The sequence below is a fragment of the Myxocyprinus asiaticus genome, chromosome 27 (assembly GCF_019703515.2).
Source record: "Myxocyprinus asiaticus isolate MX2 ecotype Aquarium Trade chromosome 27, UBuf_Myxa_2, whole genome shotgun sequence".
Classification (NCBI taxonomy): domain Eukaryota; kingdom Metazoa; phylum Chordata; class Actinopteri; order Cypriniformes; family Catostomidae; genus Myxocyprinus; species Myxocyprinus asiaticus.
The window spans coordinates 7,369,746-7,389,160 of NC_059370.1; the positions used below are offsets into that span (position 1 = coordinate 7,369,746).

Genomic DNA, 19,415 nt, shown 5'->3' on the forward strand with positions numbered 1-19,415 from the left:
TTTCTTATAAAATAGCCAATTTTATCGTAGTACACTTCACACATAGTTCACTCCAAAAGGAGTGCTTAGTGTAGAACATGTTAAAGATTAGAGGATAGGTGGTTACTTCATCAAATTTCTCCACAAAAGCAGTTTATTCAACGTACTGAACCATCTCCTCCATTGACATCCATTCAAAAATAACAGCATCTGGTCTCCTCGCCAGTATTATGCGTTATTTTGCTAACTTTTCACGGGAAAGGGGTAGCTACAAATCCAACAAGTCATTTATGGATCTATTGGAAGTGTCTGTCTTGAATAAGCAAGAGAATGTGAATAAGTAGTTTACAAGTCTTCTACGGGCTGTTGGAAAAACACCTTTTTCTTCCCCACAAAAATGTACCGTGGTAAACATATTAATTCATTGTGGGGTTTAATGCTGTAACAATAACTTTAGTAAGTATACTATTTTGTTGGAAACTATGGTTACCTTAGCAAAGTTATGTGTATTATTATTATTATTATTATTAAACCGCCTTCAAAAAATGTTTAAGGTTGTCGAACATGAGCTTTTATTTTGAAATTACCAACTTCCGTTATTATCTCAGTCACACTAGCGTTTGGCTTCATACTTCACAGAAGAAGCCTCGAGTAAACGCTTGCGATTCACCTCGATGCCGTTAGTAATACATCTCAGAGTAAATTCAGAGTTTTATAAAGAGTTTCTAGGTAGGTGAGTTTACAAAATATTATCTTTACGATGCAAGTAGTATATAATCTTAGACGTTAAAATGTTTCATGTATTCAAACTGACTCAGCAGAAAGGCCACGTGTTTATACAGCATGCTTTCATATAATGACTGGAGTGTTGTACATTCATTCAGTCAGAATGTTGTATGTTTATTGATGCACGTAATTGGTACACGCTATGTAATTGTTACTCTGAGGTGATAAACACGTAGTTGCATGTGATGATGTTATTTAGGAAAGTCTCACTTTGTTCATTCTTGATATTCCACACTATATACTTATCGTAACTCGAATAATTCCCATTTTCAGGCGACAGTATTGTGAGAGATTTATATCCACCATGTCGAAGGCAACCAAACGCAAGCACGTAGTGAAAGAAGTTCTGGAGGATTGCGTCACACCCACTGAAGAGCAGCTCATCATGAGGGTACATCGGTCACCTGTCATCACACTTCTGACTTTTAATTTGAAGTGGATTGCAACAGTGTGATCCAAGAGATTAAAAGGGACTCCACATCAAGTTAGAAATGAAACAAACAGGTTTTATGTCACATCAGCTGAAATATTTGGCTTTTGGACCTATATGGATGACATCAATTCCGATGCAATATTTTGTTTTTCTTGACTTTTATAAAGCCTTTGACACGTAGCACAGCAAATTTTTGTCAAATCTTCTATGCTTTTGGATTAGGAAATAAAGTTATTTATGTCGAGAAAATGCTGTTTAGAGAACTATTTCTATAATATTGAATCTGCGCATCTTTAACAGAGAGATTACAATTTGTTTAAAAAAAAAAAAAAAAAAGAGACCGAGTCATACCAGCTTTAAATACAATTACAACTTTTTCTAGCATTTCTGGGCTTAAACTTAATTTATCTAAATGAAAATATTGTCTATACGAAACCACAGAGACTCGTCGACAGTGTGAAATATTTGGGAATTCATATAACGTAGAATTTGATTATCAGCAACATTTGAATTTCTCATCTGGACTGCTTAAAACTAGAAGTATATTTAACAACTGGCTTCAAAGAGATAGTCAATATTTGGTAGAGTCTTTTTGTCCAAGGCAGATGGATTATGTAAAGAAAAAACTTAAAGAAATTTTTTATTTCAAAATATAAAATATTGGGGGGGTTCTAAATATAAAATATTGACAATATTAAAAACATGTTCAAAGTTAATCCTTACGGAATTTTATCCCCAATTATGTATTTTTAGAAAATTGGTGGCCTTTACTTTTTAATGAAGTGTAACTATTGAATGAGTAAATTACTTATTAAATTAGCTCAGTTTCACCAGCAAGTATTGTTAGCATGGAAGTTAACTTAGAATCACAACTTCTCCCCCCATAAAACTATACTTTGGAATAAGTGATGTCATGATTAAAAACAAATCATTTTTTGTTTTTGTTTTTTTGCATAAATTGATTAGTAAAGATTAGAGGTAGATCGATATGTAGGTTTTACAGAATAATCAGTGCCAATAGTTGCTTTTTGGAACAATCGGTTATCGGACAAATCTATGCAGATTGTTGCCGATAGGTTTTTTTTTAATTTTTTTTATTTATTTATTTATTTTTTTTAATTCCCCATCAATAAACCTTATCTAGTGAAATATATATACAGTATATACACTTGCAGCCAAAAGTTTGGAATAATGATCCATAACACTCTTTTCCAATTATCTGTTGTCCAATATCTGTGTTTCTTTGCCCACTCTATCCTTTTCTTTTTGTTGTTCTGTTTCAAAAGTGGCTTTTTCATTGCAACTCTTCCCATAAGGCCTGCACCCCTGAGTCTTCTCTTTACTGTTGTACATGAAACTGGTGTTGAGCGGGTAGAATTCAATGAAGCTGTCAGCTGAGGACAAGTGAGGCATCTATTTCTCAAACTAGAGACTCTGATGTACTTATCCTCTTGTTTAGTTGTACATCTGGCCTTCCACAACTCTTTCTGTCCTTGTTAGAGTCAGTTGTCCTTTGTCTTTGAGGACTGTAGTGTACACTTTTGAATGAAATCTTCAGTTTTTTGGCAATTTCAAGCATTGTATAGCCTTCATTCCTCAAAACAATGATTGACTGATGAGTTTCTAGAGAAAGCTGTTTCTTTTTTGCCACTTTTGACCTAATATTGACCTGAACACATGCCAGTCTATTGCATACTGTGGCAACTCAAAAACAAACACAAAGACAATGTTAAGCTTCATTTAATGAACCAAATAGCTTTCAACTGTGTTTGATATAATGGCAAGTGATTTTCTAGAACCAAATGATCAATTTAGCAATTTAGCATGATTACTCAAGGATAAGGTGTTGGAGTGATGGCTGCTGGAAATGGGGCCTTTCTAGATTTGATCAAAAATGACTTTTTTCAAATAGTGATGGTGCTGTTTTTTACATCAGTAATGTCCTGATCAATCAGGTGAATTAAACTACCAATTTCCTTCCGAAACAGCAAAATCTGTACATTATTCCAAACTTTTGGCCACCAATGTGTGTATATAATTCAAAACTCTTCATATGGTGAATATATATAGGGTATAAAAAGTTTCATTTGGTAAATACTTAAAAGTAGAGCATTGTAACGGAGCACAGTCTCTGTCATTTCTAAATAAGAGTCCCGTTGAATTTCGGCTTGTTAATAGTTGTCAATTTTTAAAATGTTATTTTTTTCTGGTTATTATTGGGATTTTGGTTGCACAATAAACTCATTTTGGAGCCACAATGTCTGTGCCCTTCATAGTAAGGAAAAACTAAGACATTTGTAATCATTCTATAAATCAATTTTAAAAACTATCGGCCGATTAATTGTTATCAGCCTTTTCCACCACCTTAGTTATCATAAAATCCACTATCAGTCAACCTCTAGTAAACAGATAATATTTATTGCAGACTTATTTGCTAGTAAAGGGGATCTTTTATCTTATGAAGAGTTAGACTGTTTATCAACATCCATTTAAAGAGTTCAACACTTTTATAAAGGCATTCTGTTGGGTGTTATCCATCTGATGAAATCCTTTTAAATTATGAGATACGCCATAAACAGTTACCCTAACTTTCTTTGGAAGGAATCTCTGAGTAAATCCTTTAAAAATTAAATCCTTTAATTGCACAGAATTTACCCTTGTAATGCGCTACTCTCCAAGTACTGTGATGTGAGTGATACATCATGCACCTTTTGTGAAGACGAGTGAAAGCCTTGAGCACCTGTTCTTTTTGTGTGAAATGACTTTTGTTTTCTGGTGTGAATTAAGTATGCATTGTGGGGGCCTGGGTAGCTCAGCAAGTAAAGATGCTGACAACCACACCTGGGGTCACAAGTTCAAATCCAGGGTGTGCTGAGTGACTCCAGTCAGGCTTCCTATGCAACCAATTGACCCGGTTGCTAGAGTGGGTAGAGTCACATTGGGTTAACCTCCTTGTGGTCGCTATAATGTGGTTCGCTCTTGGTGGGTCGTGTGGCAAGTTGTGCGTGGATGCCACGGAGAATAGCGAGAAGCATCCACATGCGCTACGTCTCCACGGTAACGCGCTCAACAAGCCACGTGATAAGATGCGCAGATTGACTGTCTCAGACGCGGAGGCAACTGAGATTCGTCCTCCGCTACCTGGATTGAGGAGAGTCACTACGCCACCACGACGACTTAGAGTGCATTGGGAATTGGGCATTCCAAATTGGGGAGAAAATCCCAAAAAAAAACTGTTTTTCCAGTTTAAAGTTGAGCAATAATTTTAATCTTAAGGACATTTTTCTTATTATGAAAAGAAATTCTATCTATAAGAAAAAATCTATAGAAACCACAATCCATTTGTTTCATATTCATAAACAAAAATTACCTAAAAAGTTACCTAGATTTCCTGAATTCTTGATAGAAATTGATTATTTAGTAAATAATCAATTTATAATCAATAATCAAAGGAAAAAGTATTTTAACACACACAGTTACACTCTTCAATTTTAATGTTTGTATGCATATGCTTTTTAATTCTGTGTGTTCACAATTGTTTTATTGGAAAAAATGAGGGTGCATTGTGATTTTGGGATGTGAGAGAAATTGACAAGGCAAATGTACATCTCTAAGTACATCTCATGTGTATCACACAGGTCTTAGGAAGTAACGGCAATAACCTCCATGAAGCTGTGACCGGCAGTGGCGAGAGATTTCTGATCAGCATGCCTACAAAGTTCCGCAAGAACATCTGGATCAAACGTGGTAAGTTTGTATGGAATTTTCTGTGGGTTTTTATAATGGCAGTTTTGAATTTATGAGTAAAATAAGATCTGTGGTGAAAAGAGACCTTCACGTTTTGCTCTGTAAATTGCACACCGTCATATCTCAATAGTGGATTTTGTAGCTGTCGTGTTTTTTAAAACAGCATGTTGCTAACAAGTTGCTAGATATGGACTATGATGGTTTTCCATTTCGTCTGGCATGTACACTTAAATGCTTGTGGAATTTGTAGTCCTTATTTAGCAACTCATTGGCAACAAACATAAAAAAAACAGCAACTTCAAAATTCTCGCTTGAGGTATGACTGTTTAATTTATGTTGTTGAACAAATGTCCATGTATCTTTTTTATGTTTACCACAAACCTTATTTTTCACACAAAAATAAAATATTATAAAAAAACTATAGAAGTTCCAGAGGGAACCCATGGCTGATTAGCCTTCTGGATTTGCCTACAAATTGTCATGGCTGAACAGCTCTCTTCTGATATTAAAAGAAGGGCCCTATGAAATCTGTTTTATTTTTTACCAAATTCGGTGTTTTCAGTTTTATTTTCTCTGAATTCTGGGTTTTAAAGTTTCATTACATTTTATCATTAAAAAACTGTCTAATCAAATGAATTTATAGAATTTTAATAGACTGAAAACAGAACAATTACATATCAACATATCAATGAATTATTTTTATTAAATGAAGAGCTTCTACACTGATCCTCACAGCACAATACAAAACACAACATTTGAGTTTGTTTTTTAATGTATTTATTTTTTCAAATACAGTGCTGCACAGTAGAGCAGTGTTTCCCAACCTTTTTCTGCCATGGCACACTTTTTATGAATAAAAAATACCATGGCACACCACTATCATGTCATGTAGGTATGCTGTGTAATGAGGTCACAGGTGGCAAGAGCGCTAATTGGGTAATGAAAAAACAACAAATTTGCTTCTTTTCTAATTTGTAGATTTGTTCTTGCAAATTAATTCTTGCAATGCCACAGAAAATTAGGAGATGCAAACTCATAAATGGCAAAAAGGTAAGAGAATCACTGGTCCACTAACGTTTTTTCCGGGGATATACAATGGGGGCCAAAAGTTTGGAATAATGTACAGATTTTGCTCTTATGGAAAGAAATTGGTACTTTTATTCACCAAAGTGGCATTCAACTGATCACAATGTATAGTCAAGACATTAATAACGTGAAAAATTACCATTACAATTTGTAAAAAAATTCAGAACTTCTTAACTTCAAAGAGTTCTCATCAAAAAATCCTCCACCTGCAGCAATGACAGCTTTGCAGATCCTTGACATTCTAGCTGTCAGTTTGTCCAGATACTCAGGTGACATTTCACCCCACACTTCCTGTAGCACTTGCCATAGATGTGACTGTCTTGTCGGGCACTTCTCATGCACCTTACAGTCTAGCTGATCCCACAAAAGCTCAATGTGGTTTAGATCCATAACACTCTTCTCTTTACTGTTGTACATGAAACTGGTGTTGAGCGGGTAGAATTCAATGAAGCTGTCAGATGTCTATTTCTCAAACTAGAAAACTCTGATGACGTGACCTCTCAAGGCGTTTCCATCCGCAGAACTGCCGCTCACTGGATGTTTTTTGTTTTTGGCACCGTTCGGAGTAAATTCTAGAGACTGTTGTGTGAAAATCCCAGGAGATCAGCAGTTACAGAAATTCTCAAACCAGCCCATCTGGCACCAACAATCATTCATGCAATTATCTAATCAGCCAATCACGTGGCTGCAGTGCATAAAATCATGCAGATACGGGTCAGGAGCTTCAGTTAATGTTCACATCAACCATCAGAATAGGGAAAAAATGTGATCTCAGTGATTTGGACCGTGGCATGATTGTTGATCTCAGTGATTTGGACTGTGGCATGATTGTTGGTGCCAGAGGGGCTGGTTTGAGTATTTCTGTAACTGCTGATCTCCTGGGATTTTCACACATGAGGCTCTATAATTTACTTAGAATGGTGCCAAAAACAAAAAACATCCAGTGAGCAGCAGTTCTGTGGAGGGAAACGCCTTGTTGATGAGAGAGGTCAACAGAGAATGGCCAGACTGGTTCGAACTGACAAAGTCTACAGTAACTCAGATAACCGCTCTGTACAATTGTGATGAGAAGAATATCATCTCAGAATGCTATTCTGAGATGCAGGTTGGCGCTGTTTTGGCAGCACGAGGGGGATCTACACTATATTAGGCAGGTGGTTTTAATGTGGCTGATCTGTGTATAAGACCATAAAGGGTATTTGTTTAATTAAATCTCAGCCTTTTTGTGGTTTAATGGTCACACTAGGACATATCACAATTTAATTTGATTATTTGTATTACATGTATACATTCATTGTATCCCAAATTTGTCCATTTCCATGACATTCTGCATTCTAATAGTTAATTCTGTTTTTATGACTGGATTCTGTGATTCCGTCCGTGTTTTCCGCAACGCGGAAATCATAGGGCCCTATAAAAAAAATTATGCGATGCCTCTCTCTTTTAGGAGACTTTGTCATCGTTGATCCCATCAAAGAAGGTGGAAAGGTGAAAGGAGAAATCAGCTCTATTCTTTATCGGGACCACATACAGTACCTGAGGAAACTTGGTGTCTGGTAAGGCCATTGTGTATCTTTTAAACCATTTAATTAAAGTGATGGTTCACCCAAAAATGAAAATCATTTACTCACCCTCATGCCATCCCAGATGTGCATGACTTTCTTCTGCTGAACACAAATGAAGATTTTTAGAATAATATGTCAGCTCTGTTGGTCCATACAATGCAAGTGAATGGTTGCCAGAACTTTGAAGCTCAGAAAGGACATAAAGGCAGCATTAAAGTAATCCATAAGATTCCAGGTGTTTAATCCATGTCTTCAGAAGCAATATGATAGGTGTAGGTGAGAAACAGATCAGTATTTCAGCTCTTTTTTACTGTTAATCTCCACTTTCACATTCTTTTGTTTTTGGCAATTCACATTCTTCATGCATATTGCCACCTACTGGGCAGTGTAAAAAAGGTCAAATTGATCTGTTGTGGTGCTTTACAAATATTGCTGTTGCTTGAACATCCTGACCTGCCCAACATAGTAACATTGGCATTTTTGCAATTCAGTTTGGTGTCACTTGTGGTGCAGAAATGACACTTCACCTTTAATCAAATATCTGATTCAGTGGTATAAACATGAGTGAAAATGGTCATTGCTCATAGTCAATAGTCAGTGCTTTTTATGACTGTATATTATATTTGCTCCAGTATTGCTTTTAGTCCCGGCAATGAGGATTCCTGTTAACTTTTTCAATATCTGTTGAACAAGTAAAAGCTAAAATGTGTTTAGTAAATGGTATTGTCACACTTCACACAGGCCAGAAGGATTCCAGGAAGGTCGCACATCCAGCGAGAGGAACGAGGGATTAACAAATGAGAAAAGCGAAAGCAAAACGGAGGAGGGTGACAGCGACTCCGAGGATGATGACAGCGATCTCTTTGTGAACAACAATCGTGCCACGGTTCTCTACAGCGAGAGTGAGGAAGAGAGTGATGAGGAAAATAAAGAGGAGGAAGATGAAGAAAGAACAAAAAATGACCTGTAATTGCAAAAATACTGGATATGTATACAATAGCATGACCAAGATTAGATTTCAACGATATTGCAACCTTCACTGCGCTTTAAAACCTGAATAATACCACAGTGATGCGTGAGACTCAGGGCTGGAATTAGGTTGTTTTTTTTTACATTTAATTTGTGTTTCCAATCACAAAATCATTTTCTTTTTGTTAAAAAGAAACTGATTGTGTATCATAATTGTAAATAAGCTATTGTTATAAACTTTAATACTTTTGTAAGCTCATTTTTTTCCCCTACATTTGTCAATCAAATAAAATGTATATATCAGAATGACATCTGACAATAGTAGTAGATTCACAGTAAAATGATCGATATAAGGGTCATGGACAATTGACAAGGGGTTTTTTTTTTTTTTATAACTTAAAATGTCAAGTGGTGTAACCATCAAGTTAAAGGTATTAAAGGGATAGTTCACCCAAAAATGAAAATTCTCTGATCATTTACTCACCCTCGCAATCCCAGATGTATATTACTTTTTTTCTGTTGAACACAAATGAAGATTTTTAGAAGAATATTTCAGCTCTGTAGGTCCATACAATGCAAGTGAATGGTGACCAGAACTTTGAACCTCCAAAAGGCACATAAAGGTAGCATAAAAATAATCCATGTCTTCAGAAGAGATATGATAGGTGTGAGTGAGAAAAAGATCAACGTTTAAGTCCTTTTTGACCATAAATCTCCAATTTCACTTTAAAAATGTGAATGTTTCAAAAGCAAAGTCTTTTTATAAACAGCAATAACATAAAAATTGTAACATACAATTTTACATTGTAAGTCAAGCTTATATAATGGAAGTGATATAAAAATACAAAGGAACACATTCACAATGAAAAATTGAGACATTAAGAAATTCCCCATGTAATTTTGCCCAGTGGTATAATTTAAGTCAAACATAGGCTTAATAAAAAATATATATACACTGCGTGCCCAGTTATTAGGCAAATTGTATTCCTGAGGATTCATTTTATTGTTGAACAAACACAATGCTCTCAGACAATCCAAAATGTTATTGAACCTCAAACCTGAATGTTTAACAAACAAAAAGTGAGTTTTGTCTTTCTCAGGGGAATAAGTGTGCACAATTATTAGGCAACTAAATTACAAAAATAATTTCTCCCAACTCAATTGTTTATTCTCAATTTTTAGAGTAGGTGCAACAAATAAGTAACACAAAATTACAAAATTTTTGGCCTTTCAAAAATATTCAGTGACCAATATAGCCACCCTTCTTTCAATAACTGCCATGAGTCTTCCATCCATGAAGTCTGTCAGTTTCTTGATCTGTTCTCGATCAACTTTCGCTGAAGCAGCAACCACAGCCTCCCAAATGCTGTTTAAAGAGGTGTATTGTCTTCCCTCACTGTAAATCTCACGTTTGAGAAGGGCCCACAGGTTCTCAATAGGTTAAGTCAGGTGAGAAAGGGGGCCCAAGTCATCATTTGGGCATCTTTGAGACTAGCTGTGTCTGAGCACTTGGCACTGAACTCAAACCAGCCTGCCTTGGAACCAACAATCATACCATGATCAAAATCACTGAGATCACATTTTTTCCCCATTCTGATGGTTGATGTGAACATTAACTGAAACCCCTGACCAGTATCTGCTTGATTTTATGCACTGCACTGCTGCCACATGATTGGCTGATTAGATAATCGCATGGATGATTGTTGGTGCCAGATGGGCTGGTCTGAGTATTTTCGTAACTGCTGATCTCCTGGGATTTTCTCGCACAACAGTCTCTAGAATTTACTCAGAATGGTGCCAAAAACAAAACACATCCTGTGAGCATCAGTTCTGTGGACGGAAACTGGTCCGAACTGACAAAGTCTACGGTAACTCAGATAACCACTCCGTACAATTGGGTTGTGAAGAATATAATCTCAGAATGCTATTCTGTGATGCAGGTTGGCACTGTTTTTGCGGCACGAGGGGGACCTTCACAATATTAGGCAGGTGATTTTAATGTTGTGGCTGATCGGTGTATATAGCACATAACTTCTGCAGATAAAATTTGATGTTGGTCATGTTATAATGCAAAATAACCGGAGGTATAACTATGAATAGGTAATAATGTACTACACTTGTGATTACAATTATTTATGAAAAGTTATAACATATTATAAGGCGTATTATTAACCATTACAAATGCATTATAAATATAGGCTTCATAGTGTTACCAATATATATATATATATATATATATACCAATTTTTTTTTTTTTTTTTTTTTTTTTTACAAATATCATGAATATTTCAAGACATTTTTTAGGGTTACTCCATTTGACCTGAATAAAATGTGTCTTTTCATAAAAATGTCAAAATATCAGATATCATTGAAAATCATTTTGGCTACCTGCATGTAATTTACAACACCTGCCTTTGATTTAGTGAAGAAATGTTTTTCAGATATTAATAATTTTAAAACAAAATTGTTTCACTGCTTATTTAAAAAATAATAATAATAGACTATTCCAAACTACTTATGCCAACATTTCTTTTTTCAGGAATTTCAGCTTTTAATGAGACTTTTACACCACTTGCCCAACAGCACCTGGATGGGAGATCTCTTGGGGAAAACTAAGGTTGCTGCTGGAAGAGGTGTTAGTGAGGCCAGCAGGGGGTGCTCACCCTGCAGTCTGTGTGGGTCCTAATGCTCCAATATAGTGATGAGAACACTATACTGTAAAAAGGCACTGTCCTTTGGATGAGACGTTAAACCGAGGTCCTGACTCTCTGTGGTCATTAAAAATCCCATGGGCCCTTATCAATCATGGCCTCCTAATAATCTCCACCCATAAATTGGCTCTAAAACTCTCCTCTCCATCAATAGCTGGTGTGTGGTGAGCATAATGGTGCACTATGGCTGCTGTCACATCATCCAGGTGGATGCTGCACACTGGTGGTGGTTGAGGAGATTCCCCCTATACTATGTTAAACGCTTTGAGTGTCTAGAAAAGCGCTATATAAATGTAATGTTCATAGGTGTGGTGAGATACAGATCAATATTTATGCCCTTTTTTACTGTTAAACTCCCCTTTCAGTTTCACATTATTTTGTTTTTGGTGATTTACATTAATTGAGCATATTGCCACCTACTGGGCCGGGAGAAGAATTTATATTAAAAAAGGACTTAAATATTGATCTGTTTGGTGCTTTACAAATAGACTTTGAACTGCATTTCTAGTGTATTTCTGAATAAGTTTAAAAATCCGGACAAAAAAATGAGCATCTAGTAACTGACCCATAGAACTAGAAGTGAGATAACTTTATAACACATATTTTTATAAAAGTACAATATTTATAACCCCTTTGTGAAGCAGCAAAATGATTTCAAAGATAAAAAAATAAAAACAAATGTTACAAAGATTTAAAACTACATAGCAATTAGCCTCAAGTATGAACTCAAAATTAATACAACACACCATGCAATGCATAACAGCAGAAAAGCTTTTCAAGTTTTGAGGAAGTAAGCCAATAGCTGGTTTAAGACACACAACATACAGTACTTTATGAGCATTTGTCATTTAAATACAGGTCATTTAAACCTGCTGGGTGAGAACTTGCATTAGTCTAACAAAAAAACCTGTTGAGACTTGGATTTAGTCCATTTCAGTCAATCAACTCTAGGTTTGACTCTCAGTGTTGCATTTCTGCATTTGGAGCTGGGCATCGACGTTTCATTCCAAAGTCTGAACATTTCAGCTGGGCTGCGCTTGTGCACGAGGAGGATGGTGTGGTTTGCACAGGGATCCTTGGACTCTTCTTTGGGGAAGTCAAAGGTGAGGAAGGCAGGGTGGTGGATAGGGGAGACCCCTAGTCTTTTTAAGCACATGCCCAGGTACACATCATCAATAGGGAATATGTGAACCCATTGTGACACCTCAAAAAGCCTATGGGCCAGAGAACCGGAGTAAACAACTCCTCCTCCACCAGGATACGATGGGTACAAGCCTTTGTAGAAGCTCTCCGGGATGTAGTACTTAGTCCCGTTAGAGCGTATCGGCATTGCATTGTTTATTACATCCCCTACAACAAACCCCTCCATTTCATTTGGCTGCGTAGGCTCTTTCGAGGGTCTTTCATCAGCCTTCTCCTCCTCTTTCAGCAAATAGTCCAGGACAGCGGGCATCCTAACAAAGACATCATCATCGCCCTTAAAGATGAAGTGGGCATGTGGGCAAAGCCTTGAGAACCAATCCCAGAACAGCACATCCTTCAGTGTAAGGTTGAAGAAAGTATCCATGAAGTCCCACTGGATGATATCGCCATATTCATTAGCCTCTAGTTGTAATTCCTTTTCAGTATGCAAGTCTTCGGTCTTCCCCAAAAGGAAGACCCTGCGAACAAGTCCTTGTCTTCCTTGGCCCCTTACCATTCCTGTACGCCCCCAAGTTTGTCTTATTGCTTCCCTGTTCTCAAAGTTCGCAGTCTGAGTTTTGATGGCCAAGAGCAACACTGGAGCCCGAATCTTTGCCAGCGGTCCGTGGTCGCACACATCTTCAGGGGCAATGATTAGCGGATAGTCTCGACAGTGCATGGCGGTGACAAAATTTTTCATCAGGGTTGGTAGAGTTGAGTAATCTGGAATTTTACTGATTATCTCAGAATCCGGAGAACATCCAGTCCCTTTTCCTGTGGCCAAATTACTGGAGAGGTTTGCGGAAGTAGCCAGTCCAGGCCTCAGGATTGGGTTATTCTGGCGATCTGTGACATGCTGGATAAAGTTCCATAGTGCTCCACTTTCTAGCTCGGTCTTCCAGAAGGACTTCTCAGGGTGGGGAGCCAGATCGCTGGAGTGTTTAAGCCCACTGGCAACAAATCGTAGCGGTAGCACAGAATAAACGGTGGGTCCACCGATAGGTGTGCTGTATTTCATGGCAAAAAACAAAGCCATTGTGACATAGAGGTAGACTGGGAGCAGCAGCATGCATGGTGAACAGCAACACAGGATCCGGCGGCAATATCGACGCAAACATGAAGCCATATACTGAGGAAAGAACGAATAAAACTGACCCACCAAATTCATTTTAGGTCAAGACAGGTGTTACTGTAATAATTACAGTAGATAATTCAGATATCATCATCAGGTAACAGGTAATTTAGTACATTTGTAATTAAATATTATTTAGTGCAACCCATTTACCATGGTAATCATAGTGTGCAATGTCATAAATAAATAAAGGAGCTTTAACAATTGTATTTTGGCGGAAGCTGTTTACCATGGTTAATTTTGAAAGGGTATGTTATATAAAATAATGTAATATATAAAATAGTGCCTTTATAGAGTAAAACTATACAGCATAAAATGATTTAGAATGAAATCTAGTATAATATAGCATCAAAATGATTTTTTTTTCATGTTTTGTTTTTATTTATTTTTAATAAAAAAATAAATGAAGATATAACAACATTACATTTTACTATGTAATTAAAAACTATACATAAGTATAGTTTTATTTTTGATAGAAATAAATGAAGACATAATTTATATTAAAATATTTTTACCTTTTAATTGCAAAAAACTATACTTACAAAATAACACTTTTTTTCAAAAAATGATTTAGCATAAAATGAAGTAGCCTATAATATACAGTAAAATGGAAAACGTTATCATTTTTTAAATATTTTGGTTTTAATTTTTTTTTATTAAAACTAAATGAAGATATAATTTATTTTTAAATAGTTCTACTTTTTAATTGAAACTATTTTTAAAAAAGAATAGTTATATTTTTATTAAAATTAAACTAATATATAATTCTTACAAAAAATACTTTTTTACCTACAAAAGAACAAACGTTTAGATTTGTCTCATTCTGACAATTAAAAAGGCAAACATTGTATTTAAATGTGTAAAACCACAGCGAAAATTTTATTATATTCGTTTTCTCTGTATTTATATTTATTTATTTATTTATTTATTTATTTATTTACTTGATTGGTACAAAGCCAAACGATTTCATTGAGGCTTAAAATTAATACTTTGCTTTAAACTTACCACGTTTTGTTCTGGTGATGAATTTTCTGCCAGTGAATTTAGCTTGTCATTCACACCGCCGCAACACTCATCAATGAAGTATGCGGGAATTTACAGGATTCCAAATACCGATATGAGAAAGAACAAAAATAAAATCCGCCGTGTTCTATAGTAAACTCTTGTGACTCTTGCAGAGCGTGTGAAGCGACCGCGCCACTCTCAGGTGCGAAACTCAGGTGTGTGTGAGGCCACGCCCACGATACTCGTCATCAAATTATAGCTGTAGTGATAGGATTATAATGACAATAGGCAAAACGCACTACTATGTGTGAGTATCAGATTCGATTACAAATGCAATGCATCTTCTGATAGACTGCTCCTTATTGTGCTTTCATTCACCTGTCAAATGTGTTATTTGACTTGTGTGATGGGTTATCATTGCTGAAATGTTTGCCTTCTTACAGAAAACCCAACTGAGGCCTTAGACACTTAAAAAAATAGCTTTTGGACCATTTTTTAACGGTAAGTGGTGGCACACAATTGATTTATATGCATTCAGATAGGCATATATAAACTCAGGGATCACAAAGTGGATTTTTTTTTCTTTTTTTTTTTTTCTTCTCTCTGTGATTCTGGTTTGTCTAGAAATTCAGCCTTTGAATGCTGTGCATTTGTTCAGTGATGGGAAAACAAGATCCGTCTCAAACAGCAGCCTACATCATATTTTAACACAAGACAGTATTGTGTAAACACAACTTTAACATCTATTAATTACAAACAACAACTATCTGGCCTCTCCCTCCAAACAAAATGTGAAGAGAGAACCTCAGCTGAAACTTCCATTTTTTTTTCTAATTGACTTTAATTGATTTTTAAAAATGTTTTTTTTTTTTCTCCCCTTTTTTCCCCAATTTGGAATGCCCAATTCCCAATGCGCTCTAAGTCCTCGTGGTGGCATAGTGACTCGCCTCAATCCAGGTGGCGGAGGACGAATCTCAGTTGCCTCCGCGTCTGAGACCATCAATCCGCACATCTTATCATGTGGCTTGTTGAGCGCGTTACTGCGGAGACATAGCGCGTGTGGAGGCCCACGCTATTCTTGGTGGCATCCACGCACAACTCACCACGCACAACACATGAGCAAGAACCACACATTACGAGGAGGTTACCCCATGTGCCTCTACCTTCCCTAGCAACCGGGCCAATTTGGTTGCTTAGGAGACCTGGCTGGAGTCACTCAGCACGCCCTGGATTCGAACACACGACTCCAGGGGTGGTAGTCAGCATCAATTCGCTGAGTTACCCAGTCCCCCAAAACGTATTTGTGATTAATCAAAAGAGCAAAATTTTATAACGTAAAAGGGTCATTGACAAATATTTGGATATTTGAGGTGTTAAAATGAAAAATATTTTTAAAATAAATGTTTAAACAAATGTGTCAGGTTCGCAACAGTGTAATCTTTGTGTTCATGTAAGTTTCATACGTTTTAAAATTTTTTTTTTAGCAATACATATATACATAAAACGTTGCTTTAAAAGTATATAGTATATAGGCTATATCTATCTATCTATCTATCTATCTATCTAAATATATATGTCTATATATATCATAATCCACCCCCCAATTCCTCCCAGGAATGCATTAGGCATGTCCTTCACAAAAATGTGTGCCAGAGCATGTCTGTAAATTCAGAACTTTTAAACATCTTTTGTTTCCAAACCTAACCTAGCCAGAGCCACACCCTGTGAGTGGAAAGTCATGATGGACATACTAAAGGACCAATGACCAGATGACTCCTGAGAAGCAGAGAGTTTGAATAGTTATTTTTCCTTTTTATTTTGAACTGCTCAGGAAATAGCATTCACTTAGCATTTTCTTATCCTCTGATGAAGGCTGAAATAGCCATGTGGAGTGGGACGTAGTCATGTGTCTGTCGCTGGGGAGAGAGGAAGCGGTAAGGGCCATCACCTGGTGATTAATGATACGTAACACCTGTGTCTTGTTACAGTGATGACGGAGATGGGCTTGAGAGAGTCAGAGACAGACAATCAACTGAAGTTGCAAGCTGAAAAGCCAATACTTTGTTTGTGAAGCTGAAAAGCCAATACTTTGATTGTGAAGCTGAAAAGCCAATACTTTGATTGTGAAGCTGAAAAGCCAATGCTTTGAGTGTGGAGCTGGAAACGCTTAAATAAAAAGCTTGATTTACCTGGACTGCCACCCCGCTTCCCACTTCCTTATTGTTGATCCCTCTACACTGGTGCCGTGACCCGGATAAGGAAGAAGACTGGTAGCCATGGACACCTCACCACTGGACAAAGTCATCCGTGCCCTCGCCAGCATCCAGGAGTCCTACCACCAAGCCCTCCTCGTGCAAGGACGGCGCCTCCAGGAGCTTCTCCAAGCCCAAGCCGAGGATCGGCAGGCTTTGCGGAGCTGGTTAGCTCCAGGCGGTTCCTCCACCGCGGCCCCGGAAGCAGTGACGAAGTCACAGCTGTTGCTCCAAAAGATGGGCCCACAGGACGAGCCGGAGGTATACCTGAGATTTTTCGAGCAGTCGACCACCGCCTCCGGCTGGCCACAAACCCAGTGTGCCCTTCACCTGCTGTCACTGCTTTCCAGGGAGGCCCAGCTCGCGTCGCAGCAACCGTCAGCTGAGGACCGTCTGGACTAAGTCAAGCTGAAGACTGCTGTCCTACAATGGGTTGGCCAGAGTCCCGAACATCACCGTCAGTGATTCTGCTCCCTCACCTTGAGTGACGCCAGCCGCCCATTCGCGTTTGCCCAACAGCTCTGTGATGCTTGTCATAGATGGGTGCTGGCCAAGTAAGGGTGCGGCATGGAGGATCTTATCGACCTGATGGTGCTGGAGCAGCTAACCGTTCACCTGCCCCAAGGAACAGTGGAATGAGTCCAGTGCCATCACCCCACGTTGGTGGATGACGCCGTCCAGCTGGGCAAAGCCCACATGGCGGCCTACCCAGAAGTCGGCGAGCCGCAGTTCTGTTATCTCTCTCTCACTCCCTCTTGCTCCTCCTCTTGCCCCTCCCTCTCCTCCCTCTCACCCTACACCCGCTCCCCGGAAATGGGGAGTGGTTCCACCCAAATGGCACCCCACCTTCGCGGGCTGCAATATGCATTGGCCCCCTCCCCTACCCCTCTTCGTTGTCCTTCCCAGGTTGACGTGTACACCAACAAGGGTGCAGCCGGGAAGCCTGGGTCGGTTTGTCGGAGTTGTGGGGAGCCGGGTCGCATCCAAGACCGCCGTCAAGTGAAGGAGGTGGAGACGTGGATTCGGATCCCCGACACGCCACAGTCTGCCCCCGGTCAAGCAGGGGTGTACAGGATACTGGTACAAATTAAGGGGTATACATACCAAGCCCTGGTGTATTCGGGTTGTAATCAAACCTCGATCCACCAAGGCTTGGTTCATGATGGGGCTTTGGGTACAAAACACAAGGTGATGGTGAGGTGTGTGCATGGGGATGTTCACAAATACCTGGTAGTGACTACTGTTATTCATTTTCAGGGAGTAAAGCATAGAGTGGAGGCCGCAGTTAATTCCCGCCTCACCCATCCACTGATTCTGGGAACCAATTGGCCGGGGTTTAAAAGATTATTAAAAGCATTGTGTGTGGATGGGTCCTGCGAACCAAAAACACGGTGTGTGATGTGCGACATGATGGCTGGGGAGGCGGAGCCGGGGCCGTCCGCGTCTGCTCAGCGTCACAATGACACAGAAGGGGAATCATCCGGCATTCCCGCCCTAAGGAAATTCCCGGAGGGGGACTTCCCTCTAGAGCAGTCGCGTGACGAAACCCTTAGGCACGCCTTTGACCAAGTGAGAGTAATCGATGGCCAGCAGCTCCAGCCTGACATCACCCTCACATATCTGTATTTTTAAATAATTAGGGACCGATTGTATCGAGTGATGCAGGACACTCAAACCCATGAAAATACAACCCAGTTTTTAGTCCCGAGGAGCCGTCGGGAAATACTTTTCCAGGCGGCTCATTACAATCCTATAGCGGGTCACTTAGGGCAAGAAAGAACACTACACCGTTTAATGGCCCGCTTTTATTGCCCGGGCAATAAAAATGTGCGCAGATGGTGTGCGGCATGCTGCGAATGTCAGTTGGTGAATCCACCGGCCACCCCAAGAGCGCCATTGCACCCGTTACTGCTAATCAAGGTCCCCTTTGAAAGAATTGCCATGGACCTCGTGGGGCCATGAGAATGGTCAGCACGTGGATATCGGTTTGTGTTAATCCTGATGGATTACGCAATGCGATATCCAGAAGCAGTGCCTCTGCACAACATCTCAGCATGCAGTGTTGCAGAGGCACTCTTCAAAATTATCTCCTGGGTGGGGATTCCAAAAGAAATCCTCACCGACCAGGGCACTACATTTATGTCACACACGCTACGCAAACTTTATGAATTGCTGGGGATTAAATCAATTTGCACTAGTGTTTATCACCTGCAAACTGACGGACTGGTGGAACGATTTAATCGCACCCTAAAAAATATGATTCGTAAGTTCGTACACGAGGACGCTATAAATTGGGACAAGTGGCTGGACCCCCTATTATTTGCAGTCAGGGAGGTCCCACAAGCCTCCACGGGGTTTTCCCCCTACGAGCTCCTATATGTACGCCTGCCCCGCAGGGTGCTTGACGTCATATGGGAGGCGTGGGAGGAGCGACCTACTCAGAGCAAAAATGAAATTCAATATGTTCTTGATCTTCGAGCAAAGCTACACACACTGGGTCAGTTGTCACAACAGAATTTGCTCCAAGCTCAAGAGACACAAAGCCGGCTGTATAGCAGGGGTGCCCAG

General features: G+C 38.9%; 2 protein-coding genes across 3 annotated transcripts; one reads left to right on the forward strand and one right to left on the reverse strand.

Moving 5' to 3' along the window:
- The first annotated feature begins 574 nt into the window (after positions 1–574).
- On the forward strand, positions 575–8,876 carry LOC127418043 (probable RNA-binding protein EIF1AD). 2 transcript variants are annotated; one of them, XM_051658375.1, is made up of 5 exons: positions 575–712; positions 1,039–1,156; positions 4,837–4,945; positions 7,479–7,587; positions 8,338–8,876. In XM_051658375.1, the coding sequence occupies exons 1-5, from the start codon at positions 654–656 to the stop codon at positions 8,564–8,566; spliced, it is 624 nt and encodes a 207-aa protein (XP_051514335.1). In that variant the 5' UTR covers positions 575–653; the 3' UTR covers positions 8,567–8,876. The 2 variants fall into 2 exon arrangements, with proteins under 2 accessions (XP_051514335.1, XP_051514336.1); XM_051658376.1 differs by having other exon boundaries at positions 586–708.
- A 2,009-nt stretch (positions 8,877–10,885) lies between these two features.
- Positions 10,886–14,778, reverse strand: LOC127418035 (N-acetyllactosaminide beta-1,3-N-acetylglucosaminyltransferase 2-like). Its single transcript, XM_051658363.1, has 2 exons — positions 14,596–14,778; positions 10,886–13,587 (listed from the first exon to the last, which is right to left on the reverse strand). Exon 2 carries the CDS (start codon positions 13,582–13,584, stop codon positions 12,214–12,216), a length of 1,371 nt encoding a protein of 456 aa, XP_051514323.1. The 5' UTR covers positions 13,585–13,587; positions 14,596–14,778; the 3' UTR covers positions 10,886–12,213.
- Between the last annotated feature and the right edge of the window lie 4,637 nt (positions 14,779–19,415).

Coding starts and splice junctions, on each gene's coding strand:
- LOC127418035 (XM_051658363.1), bottom strand. CDS start 13,584: ATGGCTTCATGTTTGCGTCGATATTGCCGCCGGATCCTGTGTTGCTGT.
- LOC127418043 (XM_051658375.1), top strand. CDS start 654: ATGCCGTTAGTAATACATCTCAGAGTAAATTCAGAGTTTTATAAAGAG. Junction 1,157..4,836: donor AAGAGCAGCTCATCATGAGG/GTACATCGGTCA, acceptor TGTATCACACAG/GTCTTAGGAAGTAACGGCAA. Junction 4,946..7,478: donor GAACATCTGGATCAAACGTG/GTAAGTTTGTAT, acceptor TCTCTCTTTTAG/GAGACTTTGTCATCGTTGAT.